The 23,537-nt window shown below is 43.0% G+C and overlaps 1 protein-coding gene across 1 annotated transcript; it reads left to right on the top strand.

Moving 5' to 3' along the window:
- Positions 1–317: 317 nt before the first annotated feature.
- fam110d (family with sequence similarity 110 member D) lies at positions 318–22,594 on the top strand. Its single transcript, XM_050047609.1, has 2 exons — positions 318–443; positions 18,498–22,594. Exon 2 carries the CDS (start codon positions 19,226–19,228, stop codon positions 20,567–20,569), a length of 1,344 nt encoding a protein of 447 aa, XP_049903566.1. The 5' UTR covers positions 318–443; positions 18,498–19,225; the 3' UTR covers positions 20,570–22,594.
- The last annotated feature ends 943 nt before the right edge of the window (positions 22,595–23,537 follow it).

The raw sequence follows: 23,537 nt of genomic DNA, 5'->3' as shown, positions 1-23,537 counted from the left end.
AGGTGGGACTCTAAACGGTATAGGCTACTCTATAGAAATATGTAGCTACTACACTGCTTTAATCAGACACTTGATTTGATTAAACTTCTTCCACTTCTACAGCTGATACTGTAATAATGTTTTGGAAGCCCAATGACTTATTATGATGTTATATTTGACACTACCCTCAGTCCACAGCCCCCCTTGCCACTCCACTCAGCTCCCAGCAGGCTACACAGGAGTCAGCTTACACAGCCTCATACCTGCCCACCCCCCTCCTTCTCCTCCTCCTCCTCCTCCTGTAGGGACTCCCTCTTTATCGTGCTGCTGCCATGCAGCGGAGCGTCAGTGTGCCAGCAGTCCCCGCAGAGCGCAGAGCGCAGCGCCGTCTGTCACAGAGAGGAGCTTCAACACCTTTACGGGATTTGAAAGACAACAAGAGTGGATAAACTGAACTGAACAAGGTGAGCGAGGGGCTGACTGTCATTTTTCCGTTACAAGTGCATGTGTGAGTCCAGATTTATTGGTGAAGTTTTCCGGGTGGATTCGGGTTTGAATTGATTCATGCGATCAGTGCGCTGCGTGATTATTCTTCACTTTTCCTCCGTGCTGCTCCCGTGATGTGGCACCACTGTTTTACAGCTGTGCTTGGATGAAAGATCGTTAAATTAATTACATTGTGTGTTGTGCGCTGCTGAAATGACAAACAACCAACAGCCTGGTAACTGAACTGACCTCATAACGCTGTGGCACAGAGTGGATGTGGCACTCAGACTTCATGATAGGCTACTCAGTGTAAAATCACAAGTTAAATCCCAAATTAAATCCACTCTTAGAAATAGTACACGTGTCTCCCGTTTAAAAATTTACAACATGATTACTTCAGTTTGTCTTCTGCCTGAGATCTTTATGGTGTGTTTATGGCCAGTGCCCTACAAGGCAAATGCTCCATGGCAGTATGTCTGTGATGGATGTCAGGCTTTCTGTAGCTGGATGATCCATAAACAACACACCAGGTTTATGGATCGACCCAAAACATTTTTTGAGAAGTTGACAAGTGCAGCAATTCATCATCTGTCCTTGTAAACCTATATGTGGGCTCCCTGGTTTAACTCAGCCTTGCAGTCCAGTCAGTAATAGCTGCATGGTTTGGAGAGACGGCTGACCACTGTGCTCTGATTAAAGCAGATACAGTTGACTCGGGGCAGCAGGTTTATCCCATCTTAACTCTGCTCCACGCTAAATATTTACATCTGGATGAAATCAGGGGAATGGCACAAATGAGGCTCTGGCTTCCAGACGTCTAATCAAGGAAGAAAAGTTTTGTAATCATAAATTAAATTAAGCATTTTCCTACCAATCAGTAAATTTATGAGAAATGCATGTCTCGCTTTGTAGTGAGTCATACTATTAAAAAAATAAAGCATATGACAGCGTTACCTCAGAGCTTACAGAGGAACAAAAGTGAGTTGGGGACCTGAGGGGTCATTATGCAACCCACCCACTCTAACACAGACAACACTGTCTCCTCCAAGGAGACAATCACATGCCCTCAGGGGTCAACTCCACCTTGACCCTCCTCTACCCCCTCCCACCTCTTGCCCTCCTCCTTAACTCTGATATGTTTCATGCACCCTGAGATGGTTTGATCAGTGTGGGATCAGGAGCATAAACAATGTAGGAGCCAGACTAAACAGACCACACATGTCCTGTAAACACATTCACCCTGAGATTCATAGGTGTGCACGTGCTGGTTTGGCCGCTGTGCAGCAGCAGGAGGTTTAATTCATGCTTTTTGATGCAGAGCATGAACTGGCAGTGATGAAGCTTTCCAGGGAGGGAAGGTGATCTTTAAGTTGCCTGCATGACGATATACAGTGATAAAAAGACAGACTGTATGACATATGTCACCACAGTGTGTGCAGTCGCTTAAATTTCCATTTTTCTGAGCACTTTAAAGGGATAGTTTGGATTTTTTGAAGTGGGGTTGTATGAGGTACTAATCCATAGTCAGAGTATTGCATACAATGGCGGTCTGCGTGCCCCCAGTTTGGAGAAGCAGACAGGAGCACTACCATGGAAGCTAAGTAATGCACTGCTGTGGATGGGGGCAGCAGCAACACATGTGTTAGCCACCTAAAAAACTTAATATCAGCAAGTGTACACTGTTTTACCCTGCTGTCAGACAACAATTTCCAATGGGGGGCTGACCTGAAACTGAAACTTATCTATGCTGTCTTTAATGCCAGACTCCATTGACAAAACCAGTAATTTTACCTTGCAGAACACAGGAGCTGCTGGTCTACAGCTGTCTCAGCCGGTTAGTTTGTTGGCGTTATTGTGTTACCCTGGTGTTGTAAAGGGTTAGTTCTGATTTAACAAAGTGACACAATAGGACAAAATAAACTACGGATCAATGCAGCGGTGCATCAGCGTTTGAATTCGAGTTTGGTGCCTGTGAAAAGAGCAATTTAATGGCTTCAGATTCTCATTGGAAAGGGCTCTCTGACAGCATATACTAATATAGCGTACACTTAAACTGATATTGACTTACTTTTAGGTGGCTATAATATATTTTGCTGCTGCCTTCCATCCATAGCAGTACATTGCTTAGCTTCCATGGTGGTACACCTGAATGCCACATTGGGGGCCTGCCAACAGCCATCTACTGTAGCTAATTCACTGACTGTGGATAATACAAGTCCATGTTGGCAGAAAGATAAACTTATAAGATTGCTTTCCTAATAATTTTGGGTGTGATCGCCCTCAAGGCTTGTTAAAACGAATGCAGGTAACGCATGACTTATAATGAATTACTAGAAGGTGGATCCAGGCCCATTACGCCTCTACCTTTCCATGATTCAACTTTGGTTTTTGTTAAGGGTTCAAGCCCACAGATCTGACCCGGCTTGCTTCCCTGCTTGAGCTACAGTGAGTCATAGATCATAAACACCTACAGCCAACGTCAATCTGTCATACAGCGCGTGTTTAAACGCAGGATACAAACATCTCCCCGACTGAATTTCTACCTGCAAAATTACTGAGTGGAGCAGTCGTAAACAGTTCCACTCTCTTTCTGCCCCGACTCATGTGGCAGCGCGCAAATTTTCCAGCTGTAATTCTGTATCTGTATCTGTGTTTGATGCTGATCCCAGCGGAGCAGACGACAATACTTCCTCCCATCACAGTGCAGAGAATGCCCAGGGGCACCGAGCGCTGAGCTGCTCGCTGCAGTCTCCGTCTGGGGTGTTGACAGGAGGCCTGACATCATTAACATGACTAAATGAAATGTAATTTAGGTCTTTGCCTTCCCGCTTGGCTCTTAGCACCAGCAGTGATATTGATGATGATGGTGTTGGTGGTGCGACACTTTTAAAGAAGCCTGGAGAATCATGATGACTTTATGACTTTTAAGATACTAAACTTACTCATGAATATTCATGCATTCACCATACTGTAGCTGCCTAAACAGAGGCCAAGCAACCACCATATCATTGACCTCGGCGTGATCCAGCACAGGAATATTTTATGGAATATCTTATGGGATATAATAGCACACCAGGATTTCTCATAGCCTTTTATTTTCCAGTTTTCTTCCCTACATACAAAAACGTTTTTACTTGACTCTGTTTGTTTTGAGGCTCTACAAGTGTATAATCTGATCGGTTTTAGCCACATCAGTGCTGACTGCGGGGAAGGAGCGGAAGCCGCAGGATATTTCATGGTTTTAGTTCACAATGGACCACTCATGTGTTTCTTATCACTTAAAGTTCAGCTGTACCACAGTCACTTTCAAGGCATGGTTACGCTTTCCTGCACAGCGCGGTCTTGAAAACATCACATCCTTAAGAGAGCTGTCAAACATTTGTTCTGTTTAATCCCCGTTTTGTTGCATGGTTACATGTAAAGACCCCCAAGTAATGGCGGGAAGCTTGAGTTTCTAATTAGAGAAGAAATGTACCCTGCTAATGACATCATCTTCCCCCTGGCACTGTGTTCAAGGAGTTTGTGTGTGTGTTGCTGAACAGCAGCTGGTTTTGGACATGAGAGGTTCACAACAGTGTGAGACTTCAAACACTCACCACACACACAAAGCGTCAGGCTTATAATTTAGCTTTATTGCTCCTTGTCGCCTTGTTTTGGGCCGTTGTGGAGACTGTCTCTGGGAACTTCCTCGCTGTCCGTTTTCAGGAGGAACTGTTTGAAAAAGAGGAAGAACTTGTCAAAGAAAAGCTTCTCAGTTACATCCAGCAGCAAAACAATATATTCAGGCAGGCGCCCTGCGATACAGTAAACCCACTCTTACGCAGGACTGGCTGAAAGCAGAGGTAAAACCTACCATCTACTGCATGTGCCAAGCTAGTATTTCTCATGTTTTGTAAACACCAGAGTGTGGGATCATTTTCATTGAAGCCATAATTTGATGAGCAAAGACATATTTTTCAAACTGATGTAGCTTTTTGGAGTGGAACCTTCACTCGCTGGCTCCCCTCTTTAAAGATTTATGAGCTCTCGAAATTTCTTTGAATGCATTTTAGCTTGTTAGCAGAAATCAAAATGTGCACCAAATGTTTGTATCTAACTTTGGAAGTGATATGATCATTATCATAATCAGTGTTGTCATTCTCTGAGGCCTGAAGTCTGCTCTTACATCGCTCCCATCTCCATGGGCTCATAACTCAATCCATAATTCATTGTGGGCAACGAAATCATGAAACATGATCTGACAGATCTCCATCTCCGGACAGTCCCCTGTGTGTGGGTGACAGCTGTGAGAGCAGCCCTTCTCTCCGTTGCTCTCACATCCCCGTAATTGTTCACAGTCCGACCGGGCGCCTCTGTAGCTCTGCCACATCCCATCACGCTCAACTGTCGCAGCGCTGTGTCTGCTCAACCGTGAGGAAGATGACACAGGCCTGGACATTCCCTCCGACACAGGAGGGGGACCGTCGACGTAGCTCCACAAACTGTTCCGGCTGCTCCAGATGTTTTCTGATTCTGACAGGCGGCGAGGGAGGAGAGGAAAGGAGGAGGAGAAGAGGGGCAAACGGCGGGGGTCTCTTTCCGTGCCACTCTGGGAGGGGGGGCTGTTTGCCGCGAAGCAGGTCGGTCGATCAGTAATGAGAGAGGACAGCTGGCAGGTTCAGGGGAGGTTAACAGCTAAGCGTAGATGGCAGCGAGGAAAAACAGAGGAGCTCAGTCGAGGGTCTTTGTGTTTGAGATTTTTGGACTCTTTTCTTGTAGTCAGAAAGTTTTTGGAGGAGTTATGCTTGTTGGAAGTTTTGTGTTGGAAAAGCTGCAAAGGTTAATGTTGGATTTAAGGCCCTGAAAAACCTAGCAGGCTATTTTACACAAGATTTCTGTTTCTGTCCTTGTGATCCTCACTGGAGAAAGTGGAGCAGACAGGACTGGAATCATTGTCACATATTTCTATTTCTGCACCAGTCAGGATTCAGCAACATTTGAATCTATTGCCTCGACTCAGTGTATCCTTGTACAAAGGTTCATATGATATCTGACAAATTAGCACCCCACGAATGATGTTGCATACTTAATGTTAAGTTATGTAATAACGTAAATTTGCAGAGGTTAGGTTTGGGCAAGAAAAGTTACTATGGTTCGGTGGAAGAAAAAAAACATGGTGACAATGTACCTTAAAATTACTTAAAGTTCAATTAAAATTCAAACTGGTGTCCTAGGGAAAGTCCTATGTTTTGTGACCCATTCACTGCCCCAACCAACCTCTTTACAACCGTCTTTACTCCCGACAGCGTGTTGGTCACGTGATTGCAGTGTTCCAAAATACATGGTTTATGCACAAATATCTGCCTCATGATTATGTGGGATAGTAGAAACTGTGGTGCATTACTTTTCGTAGGAAAATGTACAAACATGGCACTCAACTTTTGTACCAGGTGCTTTTCTTTTATTGTTTGTCACTGTGAATAGTACCCTGTCAGTGAAGGCAGGATCCTCAGCTGATCACCATAGCGACATCGCGTGAAACCGCTGTGACATCACCGTCAACGTGACACTCTCATAGTGCATAACGTATTTTTATGGGTGCCGATTTGTAAAGTCTGGGGCGAGTGAATAAAAAACAGTTGCGGTCGCCATTTATGGTTTATTAAAAAAGGCAGGTTTGTGCAGGATGTCTCGTGCCGCTCTAATGACCGACCAATCGGTCATCTGCAGTGTTTTAGATCAACCTTCCAAGCTTTCCAAGCTTAAGTGTTAGTTTATACATCATTAGTGTTTATTTTTATAGAGAATACTAAAGTTTTCAGGGGCTTTAATACTTAACTTTTATGCTCGCTAGCAAAAAAAAAAAAAGAATTATGCCTAAAATAAAAAACAGCATTGGATTTTGCATCCTGCGTTTGCTTATTCAACATGAAAAAGACACCGCTATAAGAAGTGTTGCGTATTATTTCATCAGGATCTGTACTAAATGAACCTGTCCAAACAGTCTTCAGCTGTGCAGATAGCAAATCAATGCTGGCACATTTAAAGTGGTGGAGAGTGTGTAGTAACACAGCAGGGGGGTGTTGGATGGGGTTTGGCACCACAGTCACAGACGACCCAGTATTTGGGGACACATCACAGCTGGAGCAGCTTTAAGCTCTAACCAACCCCAAACAGCCCTGTCACAAGTGCTCACAAGGTGGTGTTAACCTTTTACTGCTAACATCAGCAACATGTGTTTAGAATAATTCTGCAAATGTTGTGTGAATGTCCTTTTGGCAATGTGGTGTGTCTGTGTGAAAAGAGGGTGGGGTTACACAGATGTTACACTAATTTTCTTTCGCTTTAGTCGCTCTGGGAGTTCTGCTTTCTAAGTATCATCCAAATCTCTGCTCTGGTGCCCAGCTATTCATTCATCAGCAGCCTCTTTTATTCATCACAGTGTAGCGGGGCTTTTTATTGATATGGTTTTTAGGAGGTTTCACTCAGCTCAAGTACAGGTACGCTAGTGTATGATTTAACAGCACTAACCATGTTTTGACATTTTAGTTGCTCTAACAGCTCTCATCCATCGAAGCGTCTTTTATCACTTTGTTGAAGCAGACATATGCCTGGCAGAGTGAAAAATGTGCCGACTTGGTGAAATAAAACATCTGGCAGCTGGCCAGACAGTGCTGTCTTTCAGAGCATTCTCACCAGCTGAGAGCTTAATGAGGGTGCACAGTGTGGGAACAGGCCTTCATAATTTAAGACTCTGGGAGATTGAGGGATGTGCCCAGATTTCTGCCTATGCACTGTGCTGTATAAACAGCCTCAGGACAGGCCTTTTTTGAGGGGGAGAGATCTGTGTTTCCCTGAGTTGCAAAGAAGTGCATTCCCAGTCCAGGGCTGTGCTGCACACACACAGTGGGTCACTGCGGTTTGTACTGCTGGTCACATAAGCCAGGCTGGCATGTGGAGGGAGCAGCAGCGGTGGTCATGATTTACAGAACAATGCTGTCCAGAGCTGGGATGTCTACTTGAGGCAGCCCAGATCTGGACGCTGGGTATACACCACTCAGCTCTCTCCTGCACACACCCTCTCTTACTGTCTTCTCCCACATAAACATTCATGTGACACACTGCACACTTTGGATATGCTCAACCAAAGATTTTTACCAGTCAGTTTATCAATTTAACTGAAACATTCAATTAGTGTTGGCTTCTATCAAGCTCATGAAACAAGACGTTAGGTTGTTTTGCTCTAGTGGCCACAGTTGAAACTACTGGTAATGCGACATAAAAGGATTGTTTAAAGAAGAAACAGCCGTAAACTAAGATGATTTACTGACCACTGTACACATGTCATCAGGTCTCAAATGTTAAAAGCCAAACTGAACTGCACCACTTAGGGCTACAATGATAAATAATGATTATTTTCTCGATTGACCAACTAATGTTAAAAGAAATTAGATGTTAAAAGAAATTAGCAAAAAAGTTATCTTAGACGTCTTCAGATTTAATTTTTTGGACCAACAGATACCAATGATGGACAAAGATAAACATCAAATGTTCACATTTGACAGATCAGACCTTTATTTATTGACTTTTTGGCATTTGATCTTAGAAAATGACTTTCACGATTCAGTGAAGTCAGGCAGATGGTAGAAACAAAACAAACAGTCCGATGGGATGACTGGATGGTAAAACAGGTTTATTATTTTAAGTAATTTTTTAGTACGGCCCAGTAATTGATCAAATTGCCCATGTTTTTTCCTTGTGTGAAAGAGCTGTGTAACATCCGATGGTAAATTTTGTTACAACAAAAAGTTTAAATGTATTAAATGTCAATGGAAACGCCGTCTACCGTTACTGTTGCCAGTATTTTATCCTGCTTTCGTCCACTAAAATAATGTCTGGTTTGCCATCTACCGTCTCCCTGATTCCATGTGAACACAACCTGACCTTTGTCAAAACTTCACATTTTGATAGAGCTTACATTTTCAGGTCATTTATATGTGTGGGTAGTCAGGCAGGTTCAACCAGAAGAGACACTAATGTGCATTTAATGGGCCCCTGAGTGGTAGAAACTTTTTGGCATATTCTCTGAGTGAGTCGATTTTATTGAAACAGATGAGCTGCTATTTTTAGGACACTTTTTTATTGTTTAATAGATCCGTGCTCCACATATCAGAGCAGTCGTAGAGAGAGATTTAAAAAAAATGTTGACACATACGCACAGTTCGTTTATGAGGATCCAGGTATACGTCATCTCCTTGTAAGTGCATGAGTTCACCCATCTGTAGTTCACTCATCGACAGTGAGGTAGTGCAGTAGGGCTTAACATTCCTGGTCTGGGAGGCAGGTTCAGGTGTCTCTGTGTTTCAGTGTGAATTATTAGGTTTCCTTGCACGGTGCACCTGGTGTAGAGATCATCTAAATGATGTTTAAGTCACTTATTTCCATCTTTGAGCTGAATTTAGATTCCAATGATAGTCTTCATTATTTTCATTATTTAAAACTGAATTTAAGAAACATTTTTAAGTCTAATGATGGGACAGATTTTGGCAGTTGACTCCAGATTTCCAAAGTCCTTTCTGGCTTGAAAAACTTTGGCTTGAAAAAGTAAATAGTGACTCATAAAACTTTATAGGTCAGAGCAGTTTAATTATCAACAGTACCAGCACTGCTCCTGGACCCTTGGCTGAGCAGAAAAAGGAACTTGCCCGGTCTGTTGATAAAAGCAAGAATAAATGTGAACACAGTTATCTCAGCAGACGTTATCTGTGTTAACACTGCATGGGTGTTGCAGTGACGATAAAGGCCCGGCTTACAGTATAATGGCTGATAAAGACTGACTGTATCACACGTGAAAGCAGTCACTGAAATCACATTGCTTTAATTATTAACTGAAATTAGCAGATTATAGACAACTAACAGTTGTTTGTGCTATAGGTTATGGTGATCTTTTTTTTTATTATCGATTAATGTAGTTTCTGATACAGAAAATAATACCAGTTACAGCTCACAAGATCTTTTAACTTTGTTATCATAACTAAAAATGTTTATTTGTGAATAGTATGGAGCAGAATTTCATCAAATTTTACAAATCAGCTAAAAATATTGGCTTGTTAGCATATTAGCTAATAGCATATTAGCTTATTTACAAGCTATATTAAAGTGTTGTTTTTGTAATTATTGTGAATACAACATTACTTTCTACCTTTTGATGAGTTTCCTTTTTTCAAATGCAAAAATGTTGTTGTTTTTTTTTTTTTAAATGATGAAATAGAGTTTTGGCTGATTTTACAAATCAGCTAATTAGCTAATTAGCTGATTAGCAAGCTAAAGCTGTTATTGTTTGTTTAAAAGATTCTGATTAGTGTGAGAAGGATGTGCTCTCTATTTGTAGACTTATAGGTTTTAATTTTTTTAAACACAGCTTCAGTCAAACCAGATAATAGACTAATATTAGCTGATTAGCCGCCATCTGAGCTAACTGACCTGATTTAGGCAGTTTACTTGCTAATTAGCTGTTACATTTAAGGCTTTTGATTACTGTATGTCCACCGATACTTGTGTGTTTTCACTTTAAATTGTCATCTTAAACCAAATCAACATGTTCATTCACACACACTCAGCATGTCCCTGATTGGCACACACCACTGGTACTGTACCTCAAAAGCCATTTTCTCATGTGATCTCAGGACAACATCTGGAGAATCAGGTCCGTGCCATTGTACAGTTTCTCTAGTACACGTAGCAAACAACAGGAGATTGCGTAAGAAATGTTCTTACCTACAGGAAACATTTCATATAGTTAAGGTGAGGGGTGGTGCCCGGGTAGAACGTGCAGGAGATCAGACATAATGTGGATTACACCGCGGCCCCGTGGCTGGTTTGTTAATTAGGCCATGAACAACAGAGTCTCTTGCTATTCTTTCAATCTGTCTGACGATTTTAGCTTCAGCCTTTACCAACAGAAGTTCCTGAATCTCATCATCTCTCCAGTTAGACATTTTTTTTTGCCATGTTCATGTAAATGACCGTTCGTCTTCACCCTTGGATGTTAGCTTTTGTCCGGTTTCAAGTGAACCTCATGACAGAAATTACATTAACATACCCACTCACTTGCTGTCTGTTACCTGCCCTATTCACACATGGGCTCAATCGGACATTACACAGACTTTCTACTAGGAAGCTGGCGGGATAAAGTCCATTTAATGTCTGATTCAACTGACTCTGACACTTGCGTTCTCACGTACAGCTCCTGAGGGTAATGTCTAGATAATTTCAGGTTTGCAGTGCAGTGTATAAGGGGCTAAAGTCTGTACACGCCAGACTTGCTCAGCTGTCTCTGCAGTGATTTGCTTTGAATGACAAAAGAGCTGCAGCGTTGACTTGTCTATTTTACGGTTTGGGGAGAGGCCTATTCAGGTTGGGGGTCCCTGAAGTTGTCCCAGGTGGCCGACTGCTTCTCCACATGAATGTAGAGCAAGCCCCTGTGTAGCCTCTCACCGTAGATCAAGCGGCTAATGGCGCTCAAGGCCTCACAATGGTGATAGGATTTACAACTGGCTCCCAGGTTTTGTCTTTGAGAGGACAGTGGCTCCATCTCTTACATTTTACTGTCACCATGTTGTTATTTGTCCTTTTCCCTTCCTGACTAATGAGGCAGAGCAACCAGGTCAAGACTGATGTGTAGACCTGGAGGAGGACCATTGTTGTGGTCCATTAATAATGCAAAGAAAGGCCGGTATGTCTCGTCATTTGGATAATAGAAGAAGACACCTCCTTTTCTTTGTCCTGCCCCATAACAGACTTCTTGAGGTCTGTAGTGTTGGTTAATGACCGAACCGGACACACTCATGAATCGTGGCTCATTAGTGGCCACGCAGGCGCTTTATATTCACACTGTAGAGAATCAATGCGCACAGATGCTACGTCTTGACATAAAGAGCTTTGGTTAACGTTTGAACATTCAGACATTTCAGTCCATTAGTGATGATCGTTAGTCTGTGTCATCCTTAAGAGTGGTGCCAGATGTTAGTATAAAGAAAGTGAGGCGACAGAGAAAGAGAGGAAAGGCGTTAGAGGTGGCCAGTTGGTTCCCTGTCGGCAGCAGATGCCTCTCATCTGTCCAAAGATTAATTTGACAGGTAAGCGTGCTGAATTCATTCCCAGGAGCTTCAAAGGTGGTCCTCGTGAATTTATTAACCTCTTATCTTGTGTTTACCCCACTGAATGCATAATTCACACTGGGACTTCCTTTAACCTTCTGATCTGAGGCCAGCTGGTTTGTCTTTGGCTACACCCAGATGAAGTCTTCCGTGGGCTCTCTTCTAGCAAACAAACACTTCCTGAAATTTGTTTGGTGTTTAGCTTCTCTCTGGGGCACCGCCTCCACATCAGAGAAATAAGCACAACTGCAGTTTTCTCAATGTCAAATACATTCACGTCACACAGTATAATTGATAACAAAACTTAAACCTGCTTTGCGTTCTCAGGGGGTCAAATGCAAGTAGCCCAAACAGTGCTGTTGATTAAAAGGAAAATTGTCCCTTCCCATGACAGGTCTTTGTCAGGGTTGTCTGAGCATCTTTATGTAGCATGACACAAAACATCTGGTTCCTCTTTAGCTGCATGGGGGCGCCCGTCTAAGCCTCCCCTGCAGGCTGGGCCATCCGCTTTACAGGGAGGACACGGGGGAGGCAGGAAAGGAAGACAGAGGGCAGACAGACAGACAGACAGAGGAGTTTTATTAAAGAACAGAGAGCTGGAAGGTGAAAGAGAGCGGTCACATGCCAAACATGTAATTCTGGACTTCATTAATGTCTGGATTCTGTTGATGTTGTTTGCACTGCTCATCCCAGCGATCAGTTTTAGAATGAGATGTTTGACATTTCTGCAGGTTTTATACTTTCTGACCGTGAGCACCTCCTGTAACAAGGCTCACGTAGAGCTGTGTAATACATATTTAGTTATAAAGGGGCCAGAGTGCTTGTTGAATTGTCAAACACCTGGGAAAAACTTTTGCTTCTCATATCTTTCTGACATCAAGATTGGGTAGAAGGGTCTACCTGCAGAGCTCCAGGCTCAGGCTCACCTCCTCCGTCAAACCCTTTCCGGTCATTAGCTTGGAGAAGGAAGTCTGAAACTGTGAACGCCCATCAGAGACTATCATCAGCATACAGTAGCATGTGTTCATTCGTTTGAATAAGCCTGCGGCCCTGCGCCAATAACACCAAGGTAAACAATACAACTTGTACAATGATAATTATAATGATAATAGAAAATGCTTTTGATATAACACCTTTTACGGCGATAAACACAAAGTGCTTAACAAAATGCAGTGAAACAATCTTATGAGCCTTATGACGTTAACCTTATGAGACTTATGACATTGGTTTGCGAATGACATTAGCATAGCTAGCTCACATTAGCAAACTCTTAAGGTTAGTACCATGCATTTGTAATAATACCTAGACACTGGATTGAAAGATGACGCCTGTTAATTCCTATGAGAATTGCTCATCTGGCTCAGATGCCGAAAAAAGTTTCTAGCGTCTTGGTTTACTTCTACAGTATACGGCCTGCTAACTATGCACAGTAGTGTTTCTCCTGCTCCATGGATCAAAAATTCACAATAGAATGAGTCATAATTGACCTTGTTTGTCAACTGTTTTACAGACTTCTCTTTTGTAATGGTAGCCTACAGGGAAAATCCTTTTTGGTGCAATACCATGCATGGCCACTGGGAAAAGTTGGCTGCAAGGCTGAGCAGTGTTCCTGGGGCCCTGGTTATTACAAGTTATTAGCTGCTTAACGTCACAATACATAGCCTATCTTTTAAAGTTACAGTTATATTGAAATACTAGACTGTATTGTTTACCTTGGTGTTATGGTGAAGGGCTTGTGGCTTATTCAAACTAATGAATGCAATACACATATTCATTAACAATAAGCACAACAAACAATACATATGTAGCCTGAATGTGAAACCAAATATGATTAGTCAGCTTGTAACAGGCCCCATACAGTGGCATGGACTTAATAGAGTGTAATAAATATGCACTCTATAGGCTAGTTTATTTAACGATGAGTGCAATAAAACAATACACGGTGCAATATAATACAGTGGTATGTAAATGTTATTTATGGACTAGGAACTATGACAACCATGGTTCTTGGTGATGGAGGTGGGTCCAAACCTGAAGCTCTGCAGCGGGACACTGTTAGAATAGGGAGTGGTGTTTGGGGGCTGCAACTGACAATATTTGTACCTTTGTAAGTCAGACAATTCAGGCAGTTGCCCAGGTGTGCAGAGATGAGGAAGTATTCTGTGTCGAGCCGCTGCACGCGTATGTTTGCTGAATTCACAGCTACAGAAGAAAACAAATGATGGCACAGTTCCAATATCACTTTTGTATTGTAACTGGCTGACATTGAAAAAAGGTAAATTATAGTTTTTTAGTGTATATTACAAAGGATGTTGAAAGGTTTTCAGACTTTGTCGTTTGCGTCCCTTTTAACCAGGCAATGCCCACACTGACCCCTTTATACTGGTGCTTAAGTCTCTGAACTGTGACCACTTCAAAGAACTGGTGTGATTTTTCCATCTCAGATTGTTTCACTTTAGAGTCCAGAAGAAGTAAAACTCTCCAAGACATCAGCAGAGATATCAGAAAAGTAAAATGCTTTTTCTTTTTCTGTCCTATTTTGTTAATCATATTGTGACGTCTAAGATTGATCTTGCAACCCAGTTTGGGATCCTTTAATATGAAAATGTAGGTTACCTCTTGAATAAGTGTCCATATATGATAAAAATCAATTCTCATGAATAAGGCATCTTGTTTGGCAAATGCTTTTGAAGACTGCGCTCAGAGAAAAAGAAGCACACAGTAAATAGAGCAGCAGAGAGACAGGGTGTATGCAGGAAGAGAGTGATAGAGTCAGGAGGAAAATGAGAGGGTAAGGAGGCCCTGTGGCATATACAGGAGATGTAGAGAGGTGAAGAGTGGGAAGGAGGGCAGGGGAGTGCAGCGGGAATGAAAGGCCGAGGTTAGGTAGCATTAGGGAGGAGAAGGTGGGGGGTTGTTCACTGTAGAGATGAGAAAGAAGCGAAGGGTTTAGAGGTTAATGACGACCTACAGTGAGAGACGAGGAGAAAGATTCAGCAGCCATCTCACGCTTTTCACGAACCTTGAGAACACAGGAGAAGGTGGTGGGTACTAATCTGGCTCATTATGGTCAATGGGGCTAATGGTGGCTATTGTTCTCCAGCAAATCCCAGTTGAGTCTTTGGCTTGTGTGAGTGTGTGTGTTTTCAAATGTAACCGTTTCATCATGCACATTTCCTCTCCCTGCTGTTCCAGCTTCCTCTATTTTAAGATGGTATTATTTTATGTTTAGAAGAAATCTCAGCACACTTCTATCAGTTGTTGTCTATATTCAGCCCCATTTCTGGTGAAGACGTTGTGTCCCAAATAACCGTCAGTTATTACTGTGACTCAGATTCAGTCATATGATGTCCGAGATAGCACTCGGAGCAAGAGATGACCTCTGAAAGCATCCGGTTTCCTTCAAGCTTGTAATGCCAGATTCACTGAGTGCACACTGCCATTAAGAAGAGAACCACAGAAATACAAGAAATAGGACAAATGGTGTCCATCTTGTTGTGGATTTTAGGGTTATGGCTGTCGGGTCAGTGAGGATTAACCATCGCTGTATCCATATTATTTTCATACTTTACCCCACCCCCCTCAACGGAAAGCCAACATCAGGATTAATGACTTTGTTTAGGCTCCTACGGCGATAATCCCCTTTAATGCTTCAGTAGCATTAGCCTGCACCTTTCCATTCTGAACTCAGATGGCGAACAGATTGTTCCGGAAGAAAGGTGTCTAACCAAATCCCCGTCACAAGCCGCAACCTCTAGTCCCTCTTCCTCCTCATTTTTCTTGTTTCATGCCCTTTCTTCCTTCCACACCTGTTGCAAGACGTTTTCCTTGAACCTAAACAATGGCTGACTTTCCCGAGCTCTGACAGGCCGACATCTGGAAAAAAAAACAACTAGCTGGCTGTTGCCCCCCTCCTTGCTGAATTTATAGCAGCATGCTATTTGACAGGGTAGAGCTGCTCTGTAGAGGGTGAGCAGACTTAATGAGGTAGAGTGAAGTTAATATGAAATATCACCTTCTAATGTATTAAAAGTAGTTTAATATTAAGTGGTAATAGACTGGAGAGATATACTAACAGTCAAACTAAACCCAGCAGAAAAATTAAGAAAATTCTAGGACAGCAACCAGTCGATTCTCTTTTCTGATGTTCTTTGTCGATTAAACTGTCTGTTATTTTCTTGATTAATTAATTAGTTGTTTGGTCTATAAAGTGTAAGAAAATGGTGAAAAATGTCAATCCGTATTTCCCAAAGCCCAAGATGGCACCCTCAAATGTCTTGTTTTGCCCACAACACCAAGATGTTTAGTTTACTGTCTTAGAGAAGTAAAGGAACCAGAAAATATTCACATTTAAGACGCAGGAATCAGAGCATTTGAACATTTTTTTCTTTACCAATCATTCAAACCGATTAATCGCTTATCAAATTAGTTGGAAACTTAAGTAATAGCTGATGACTAATTGATTAATCATTGCAGCTCTATGAGAGAGACATCTTTTATTTTTTGTTTTGCTTATTGCAAGTCATTTTGATTTGATTCAAGTGTCAGTGGGCTGAGGTACATATAGTCATGTTGTCTTAGGTTTGAATTTGACCTTGGTTGCATGTCACTCTGTCACACTATTATTTTACAATCTTACGTACAGACAGGTTTTATAAATATAGCGGAAAGCTGGGGTTAAGTATGTGCTTGGGTTCCCCACTGTCAGTGGTCTCATATGTTTTGCCTTAAATGATGAGACATGGATCCTTTTTCCTGTCAGAGGAGGTTGTTCATTGTTTTACCTCATGTGAAGGAAAAGTTAAAATAGCATTTGATAACGCTTAAGGCCGACCTGAGGGAACAATAAGCACAACACCCTCCTGTTGTCGAGCCCAGCACACGGAGCATTTATCTCCCCAGATGGACTCTTAATACATGTTGAAGGGAAGTGAATGAAAAACAGGCTCCACTTGTGCCTCTGGGTAGCTGCTTCAAGTTTAAGAGACATGTTCTTTGTCTTCACAGTTTGCACGTGGCAAACTCGCTGCCTTCTTTTTGTGGACTTAAAAAAGGTGCAGAATAAGAGAAAGGCTATACATATGGCCTGCTTTCATTTATAGGGAAGCCTGTTATTGACTCGTGCTGACACACAGACACACATGCTTGTAAGCTCAGGTGCAAAACTAGAGCGGATACACAAATATACTCATGACCCCATGCGCATACGTGCACACATACATCGACACATGATAACTGCTGGGTTGTTTTCATGCTATTAATACTCCTCTGGTAGAGCCTATCCCATTATAGACACGTGCAGCCTCCCCCCTCCGAAATCCTCATATAGCATGAAAACTTTAAAAGATATAAAACGTCAACCTTCCCAGAACACTTCATAAATATTAAATGTGGGACTCCATTCCACAGAGGCATGCCTTATCTTTGGTTTAAAGTGTGGTGTAATGTTTTTAGTGGCCTGTTAATTTGAAGAACAAGCTGTTTAACTGTGACTGTGAAAGAGTTATTGCTTCAGAGTGTATCGGTTTAATGAAGCAGCACTTTAGGCATGTTTACGGGACAACAAACTCAGTCTAGTTTTCACTTGAGATGTTGGTTTCTGCTTGTCAGGTTTTCTCATGATCAGTCATATGGTGACTGCCTATTACTCCAACCACCCAGAATTCCACCTTCCTGATAGTCCCACTGGACCGAAAGCCCATTTCTTCGACAGTCTGTTATACCAGAAAACAAATGTCCCATTGCTCTGTAGTCCTGTTTCTTGGAGAATACACACTCCTTTCAGTTCCCAATTGCCAAAAAAATGTTCCCATTGTACATTTCTTTAAACCATGGAGAGTTTACATTAGTCAGCAACACTGTGGTGAACGTGTGGTTAGGTGAAGCTACAAACGTCATGGGTTATGGTTTGGAAAAGATCATATTTTGGCTTAAAACACCCACTTTTGGTGGCACAAAAGTCGCTGGAAAAGCAGGGATGGGTCAGTGAAAAACATCCCAGTGCTGGGAAATACTGCGAAGGGTCAGTAACAACACCCTGGTGGGAATCTGTAACTAACTGCAGGGAGTGTGTATTGCAGTGGTTGCTGGGATAACAATGGGATAACATACTGTCGGAGCAGTAAAATGAGACATTTTTTGGACTAATGGGGCTTTGAAATTTTGGGCTGTGGCAACAATGGCGTGGCACTAGTCATACAGGATGTTGTATTTGCTGCCCATTAAAGCAAACCTGAAACAATTAATCGATGAAGATCTGTCTCGGAAAAAGAACAGTTATTTCAATACAACTTCCTGTGCAGAAAACAGATGAAGGCAGACACGTCATCATGCGCCTGGACAGCAGACATTGTTTCATCCATTCATCTTTCATCCAGTGCTTACTGGACACTGCAGTACTGTCTGGACAACAGACATCTATCATTTTAAAAATAAGACATAAATCAATGACAAATGATGAAGAAATGTAAGCACAGGAAACATTGCCCACATGTGCTTGTTTATTGTTAAATATGATATCTATGGTCACATTCATGAAATTGCTTATTCCACAAAAAAAATATCTTGTCCAAGTGGTTTGTCCGTCTTCAAAAATGTTATTGGTTTAGCTGAACCATGTTAATGTATCCTGTATCTGAACCCCTATCTGTTTACTCATTAACTCATTGCCTTACTGTATTAACATGTAAGATAGAGGGTAATCAAATGTGTACACATGTCAGCTTTGCATTGCTGCCTGCTCCAGACATGTAACTCCCTCTAGCTTTAAATAAGCACAATCTGAGCAGAGCTTTGGGGACCACCGTCCTTCCTGCCATCTGGTCTCTGTGGCTCGCCCTGCAGAATAACACTCCCAACTAAAACCCTCTCTCTCTGTCTCTCTGTGTCTCCCAGGAGTCCACGCAGGTGAGGTGAGGACAAGGACGAGATCTGCATCTGCCCCATCTGTCTATCAACAAACCAAGTGCCTCGGTGCCGGCCACCCTCAGGTCACCTCAACCACAACGGGCGCCAAACAATAAAAGTCCTGACCCGGCGTCCCTCAGACAGCCTGCGCAAAGCAAATATTTGAGGCCATTATATCTAATTTCTCCGGGCAGCCATTGCTGAAAAGATCAACAGTGAAGGGTGTTGTTGGGAGACAGAAAGAGAGAAGAAAAAAGTGGGGGAAGGAAAAAGTAACCCTTTCAAAGTGCACCCTGCCTGCTATTTCTGCTGCGCTGTGGGCAGGGAGCGTCTCATTTGGGAGTGCTCTTGGCTGACAAAAAAAGGACTTCCCTGTGCCCTGCCTGCCTATCCAAATGCCTGTGTAAATACTGGATAGAGATATCAATTTGTCTGGGCTCTGACATTACCCAACAAAGAGGCTGTAAGCTATCTATAGAAAACGTTACAACAAACTTGGACTCTGTGGTCTCCTGAATTGCTACCTATCTATTACCCCTCAAGGAAGATTCAAGAGCTGTGTGAACAGGAATGAGAGCTGCCGCAGTTTTCTACACTTAGAAACTTTTGCAAACTCAAAAGAAAATTTCACAACAGCTGCTCTCTGCGGGACACCAGAAGCAGTCGGTCAACTAGAGGCTGCATTTTTGATGTCTCTCCCAGCTTACTGAATCAGCATGAAGCCCCTAACGCCAGCTGGATCCCCCTCTCCTCTGAGGCTCCTCAACAAGGGTCCAGACTACCTGCGCAGGCAGATAGATGGTGGAGGCCACGGTCGCGCAATCAGCGCTGTGGAGAGGCTTGAGGCTGATAAGGCAAAATATGTGAAGACTCAGCAGGTGATCAACACCAAACAGGAGCCTGTGCTGGTGCCCTGTGCCACCCCACCACCACAGCCCCGGAGAGCGATTGCCATCCCCGGCGGCCTGACGCCTCATCTACCCCCACGCCGTTCATCCAACACCCCTTTCTCTACACTCTCCTTCACGTCAAGAGACGAGAATGAAAACGACGACTCCAGGAAGGAGAATAGACGGACTTCTGTTGACATTGAGGCGCATAACAGGAGCAATGTGAACAAAGCACTGCCTCCCAACCCCAGGACTCCTGGCATTAACACCTTGGTAGCGCCACACAGTGCACCTGTACTCAGAAGAAGCACAGGCAAACGCATGCTGAGGCCGGACTCCCTCGTCATTTACAGGCAGAAGAAAGAGTGCAAGAGTCCGAGTGGTGCAGCAGTGGGAGAGAACAATAACTCAGAGGTGAAGGGGTATAGCTTTGTCCGCCGGCTCTTCCAGGGCTCCATGAGGGAGAAGAGTAGCGGAAGTGAAGGCAGAATCCAGAAGATGGTCATTGGTGAAGAGAAAGCACCATCAAGGGATGGAGACTCCCGAATGTCTTGGACCAATGACAAAGACACTGTGGACGGAGGACTGGGGAGCAGACGGTCTAGTAAAACTGACCAAGAACGCAGCCCAGGGTCGATCCCGAGCCCGGGGTTTAGCTGTGTGCTTGAACGGACTGAAAACGGATTTACAAATGGTACCAGTAGTGGTATCACCAATGGCAACCACACAAGTAACCATGATGACGAGAATGACCCGTGGAAGCGGGCGTCACCCCCACCAGCACCCAGAAGGCACCTTGGGGAGTTGCGGCGCTCCCAGTCAGACCTGCGTCTGCGCTGCTCGGTAGCGTTATCAGAGCAGGAGCATTTCTTTGACTTCTGCGGGCTGGACCTGGACATGATAGAGCGTCTGGGTCGAGAGAATTTTCTCTCAGGTGCCAGCTCCATAGACACACTCTCATTGGCCCTCCGTAGTGTAGGTGGGGATGGCTGCGGCGGCTCAGAGCCCAGTGAGTTTTCCCAGCACTCAGGAGATGGGCTGTTTCAGGAGGAGCTGGCTGAACAGGTTCCCACTGGTGTGTCAATCATTGAGAGGAACGCTCGAGTCATCAAGTGGCTTTACGGGTGTAAGAATGCTGCTCGAGAGGGACCCAAAGAATCTACTGTTTAATATAGGGACGGGGGACCATGTGACGTGGAGTGTGAGAGTCTGAAGGTGTTCTTATGTGTTCTTTATAAGTGAAATCACCTGGTGCAGACCTTTGCCCATTGTGCAGAAATTTGCTGTTGAGTTTGCACTGCAAACCAAAAGTCATAGCATTGAGTCACGACTGAATTTCACTTGATTTCAAAAAAGCCACACTCAGGCTGGGCTGTGATTAGCGAGCAGCGATGCATCACAGAAGGAAAAAATAGGACTTGTTTCTATTTGTGAGCCTCGAGCAGCGATGCAAGTCAAAGCTCCTAGCAAAATGTGACTTCTCTTTAAATTTAGAATGAGTCTCTGACAGTCGGCTCAGGATTTGTTTGCAGAATTAGCACTCCGTGGCACATGATTACCTTCAGTCCCTCGCTCTCTGCTACTCCAAAGAGACTGTTTCTTCAAATGAGAGGACAAGCTCCGAGTCATCTCTGGTCAAACTGATATATTGTATTTATAGAGCCTATGGACATATTGTGTGGATGTGGACAGACCTTACTGGTGAATGGAACCATTATTCCCAGCAAAATGTTATGTGTGTGTATGTGGCTGTGTGTGGAGTAGACACTGCTGTCCTCTCCATTTGTAGCTTCAGTTATTGACCGAACTGATCCGAAATCAGCCCCTGTGACACCTCACGAGGCACATAAGTGTGTGTTTGTCACGACACAGTGAACACAGTCTAGTGTCCTTGACGCCGACACTCTCCCTTAACGACTAAATTAAAATGGAAAACCACTAAGCTATGTTTTTTTCTAAACTGGAAAACTGTTGTGTGAGTGTGAAGTGAACCATGAGTACCTCATTCGGATCTGTCCCAGTTTAGTTTGTGTGTTGCTTTTTTTTTTTTTTTTTTACTACTTAAACGCAGGCGTTGGAACAAACATGCGAGGCACCCCTGTGGGGTTGTTAATGCACTGAACTGGACAGAGAGGGAGGAAATGACAGAGAGAGATATAGCTTTGATTCTTTAAAGAGATTCATCTCACATAACGTTAAACACTGAGCTGGATTCAAAGGAGCACCTGCATCAAGGAGGACATTGAGGAGCCATGCTTGGCCAGTAATTTTTGTCATTTTCATCTCATTTTGTAAACCCTAAAGAGTCTCACAAAGTAAAAACACTGTCCAATAATCACGTGTGACACAGCCATTGATTGCTAATGCTTAATGTGTGTTCAGTGCTCACAGCTATGGCTGCAAGAAGAGCATCAGGGAAAGATTCCTGTCAGAGCAAACTGGACTTTTGCATGCAGATACAAGCACAATGAGAGTTTAAATCTCACAGAGGAAGTTTCAAAAATGAAGAAAATTTCATGAAAATAATACAGTCACCTCCAAAAGTAAAAGAGCTAAACTACCGCAAACTATTTTAGGACGTCACTTTCACCATCTGGCAGTTTACAGACGTTTAACCTTCCCAGCTGGCTCGGTCAGCACGTTTCCCATCAAAACAAGCAGGGGAGGCTGAAGCTGCCCTCCTTTCTCTGATAACCACAGATCCTACCTCACGTCATCCATCCTTCAGTGATTCTCACTTTATCTCCATGAAAGGTCACTTCCATTGCTTGACCTGAAGGATGCCACTGAAATATGAACTGAGCGAGAGGGGCAGGGGGGTCTGCCGAGGTATGCGAAGGTTAGACCGAGAGGCGTTCAGGGCTGAGAATGACTGAAACCAAGGGCACGGTATATTTATATGTGTGATAAATTAACACAATTAATTGCAGCTTTGGTGTTTGATTTTCTGTATTTATAATCAGCATGGCACACTCCTGACATCCCTTCAACCTGGACTTTTTTTTTGTTTTTATATCTCCCTGTTAAAAACCGTTTGGTTGCATGTTTACAAAGTGGCTCCATGAAAATCTGAATCTCTTTTTTTTTATTTGATATATAAATATATATAAATGAGAGATTTAGTTTTATTCCAAAGATGTTTGTGTATGATGTACACAGCAAATAAACACAAAGAAAGAAATATTTGTTTGGATGCTTTTTTTGGTGTCTTTGTTGTGTTTTGGGTAAAATTTCAATCTTGTAACCTTCATTATTCAATTAAATAATTTATATTACATTACATTTGACTAAATAGATCCGTCAATATAAAAACACAGATAAAGTGATGACTGTGTTGTTCTCTAATCTTCTCCTGGTCGACTGAGTCAGTGTTGTGACGCTGCCACGTCCTTGACTCCTTTGTTGCCTCCCTCCACCACATCATGTCTCATTTTTCACATTATCTCAAGTGGCTACGCGCTAATCCTTTTAGCATTCCCTGCATGCTCTGCTCTTGAGTGAGTTGCAACAGGTTGTGTTTATAGACAAGGAGGTCTCTGTGTGGCCCGATGCTATGTCTACACCGTCCGCGAGCCGACCCTCCACCCTGTCTGCAGACTCCTCCTGACACTGTTTGTCTCTTCTCTCCTTCTCAGACCTGAGTCAGCTTTTATTTCCACAGCCAGCCCACAGTGTATTCAAATCTCAAGGGGAAAAAATTTAAAACTATTTTTGTTTTGTGACGACCAGTCTCGCCAGTCTCAGAGGTTGAATCTTGAAGTGAAAATATCAGGTGTCGCTTTTTGGAGTGGGTCCATTCATTGTCAGTAAATTGGTGAGTGACTGAATTTTTGTCTAAAAAAAGTTAAGCCTTTTGGGAAATATGCTTATGCACTGCTGAAAGTTAAATTAGAAGACTGAAACCACTCATTTATCTGATGGGTGGTTTTAATCTTCTCATCAGAAAGCACACTGGAGAAGTTTTTCTTGTAGGCTTTCTGTAATGATCTAGTAAGAAAATGAGACTCAGAGAAAAACACAAAACACCAAATCCAAATCTTTTCTTAGGAGGTCAGGGGTCAAACACATGAAGGCAGTCAGCGAAGGCAGAAAAGTCCATTCAGGGCAATCACACCAAAAGCCAAGTCCATAAGTGCAA

This window comes from Epinephelus moara, chromosome 6 (genome assembly GCF_006386435.1).
Source record: "Epinephelus moara isolate mb chromosome 6, YSFRI_EMoa_1.0, whole genome shotgun sequence".
NCBI classification, from domain to species: domain Eukaryota; kingdom Metazoa; phylum Chordata; class Actinopteri; order Perciformes; family Serranidae; genus Epinephelus; species Epinephelus moara.
Note: the sequence above shows the minus strand (reverse complement) of the source record. Positions and strands in the feature narration are given on the sequence as shown.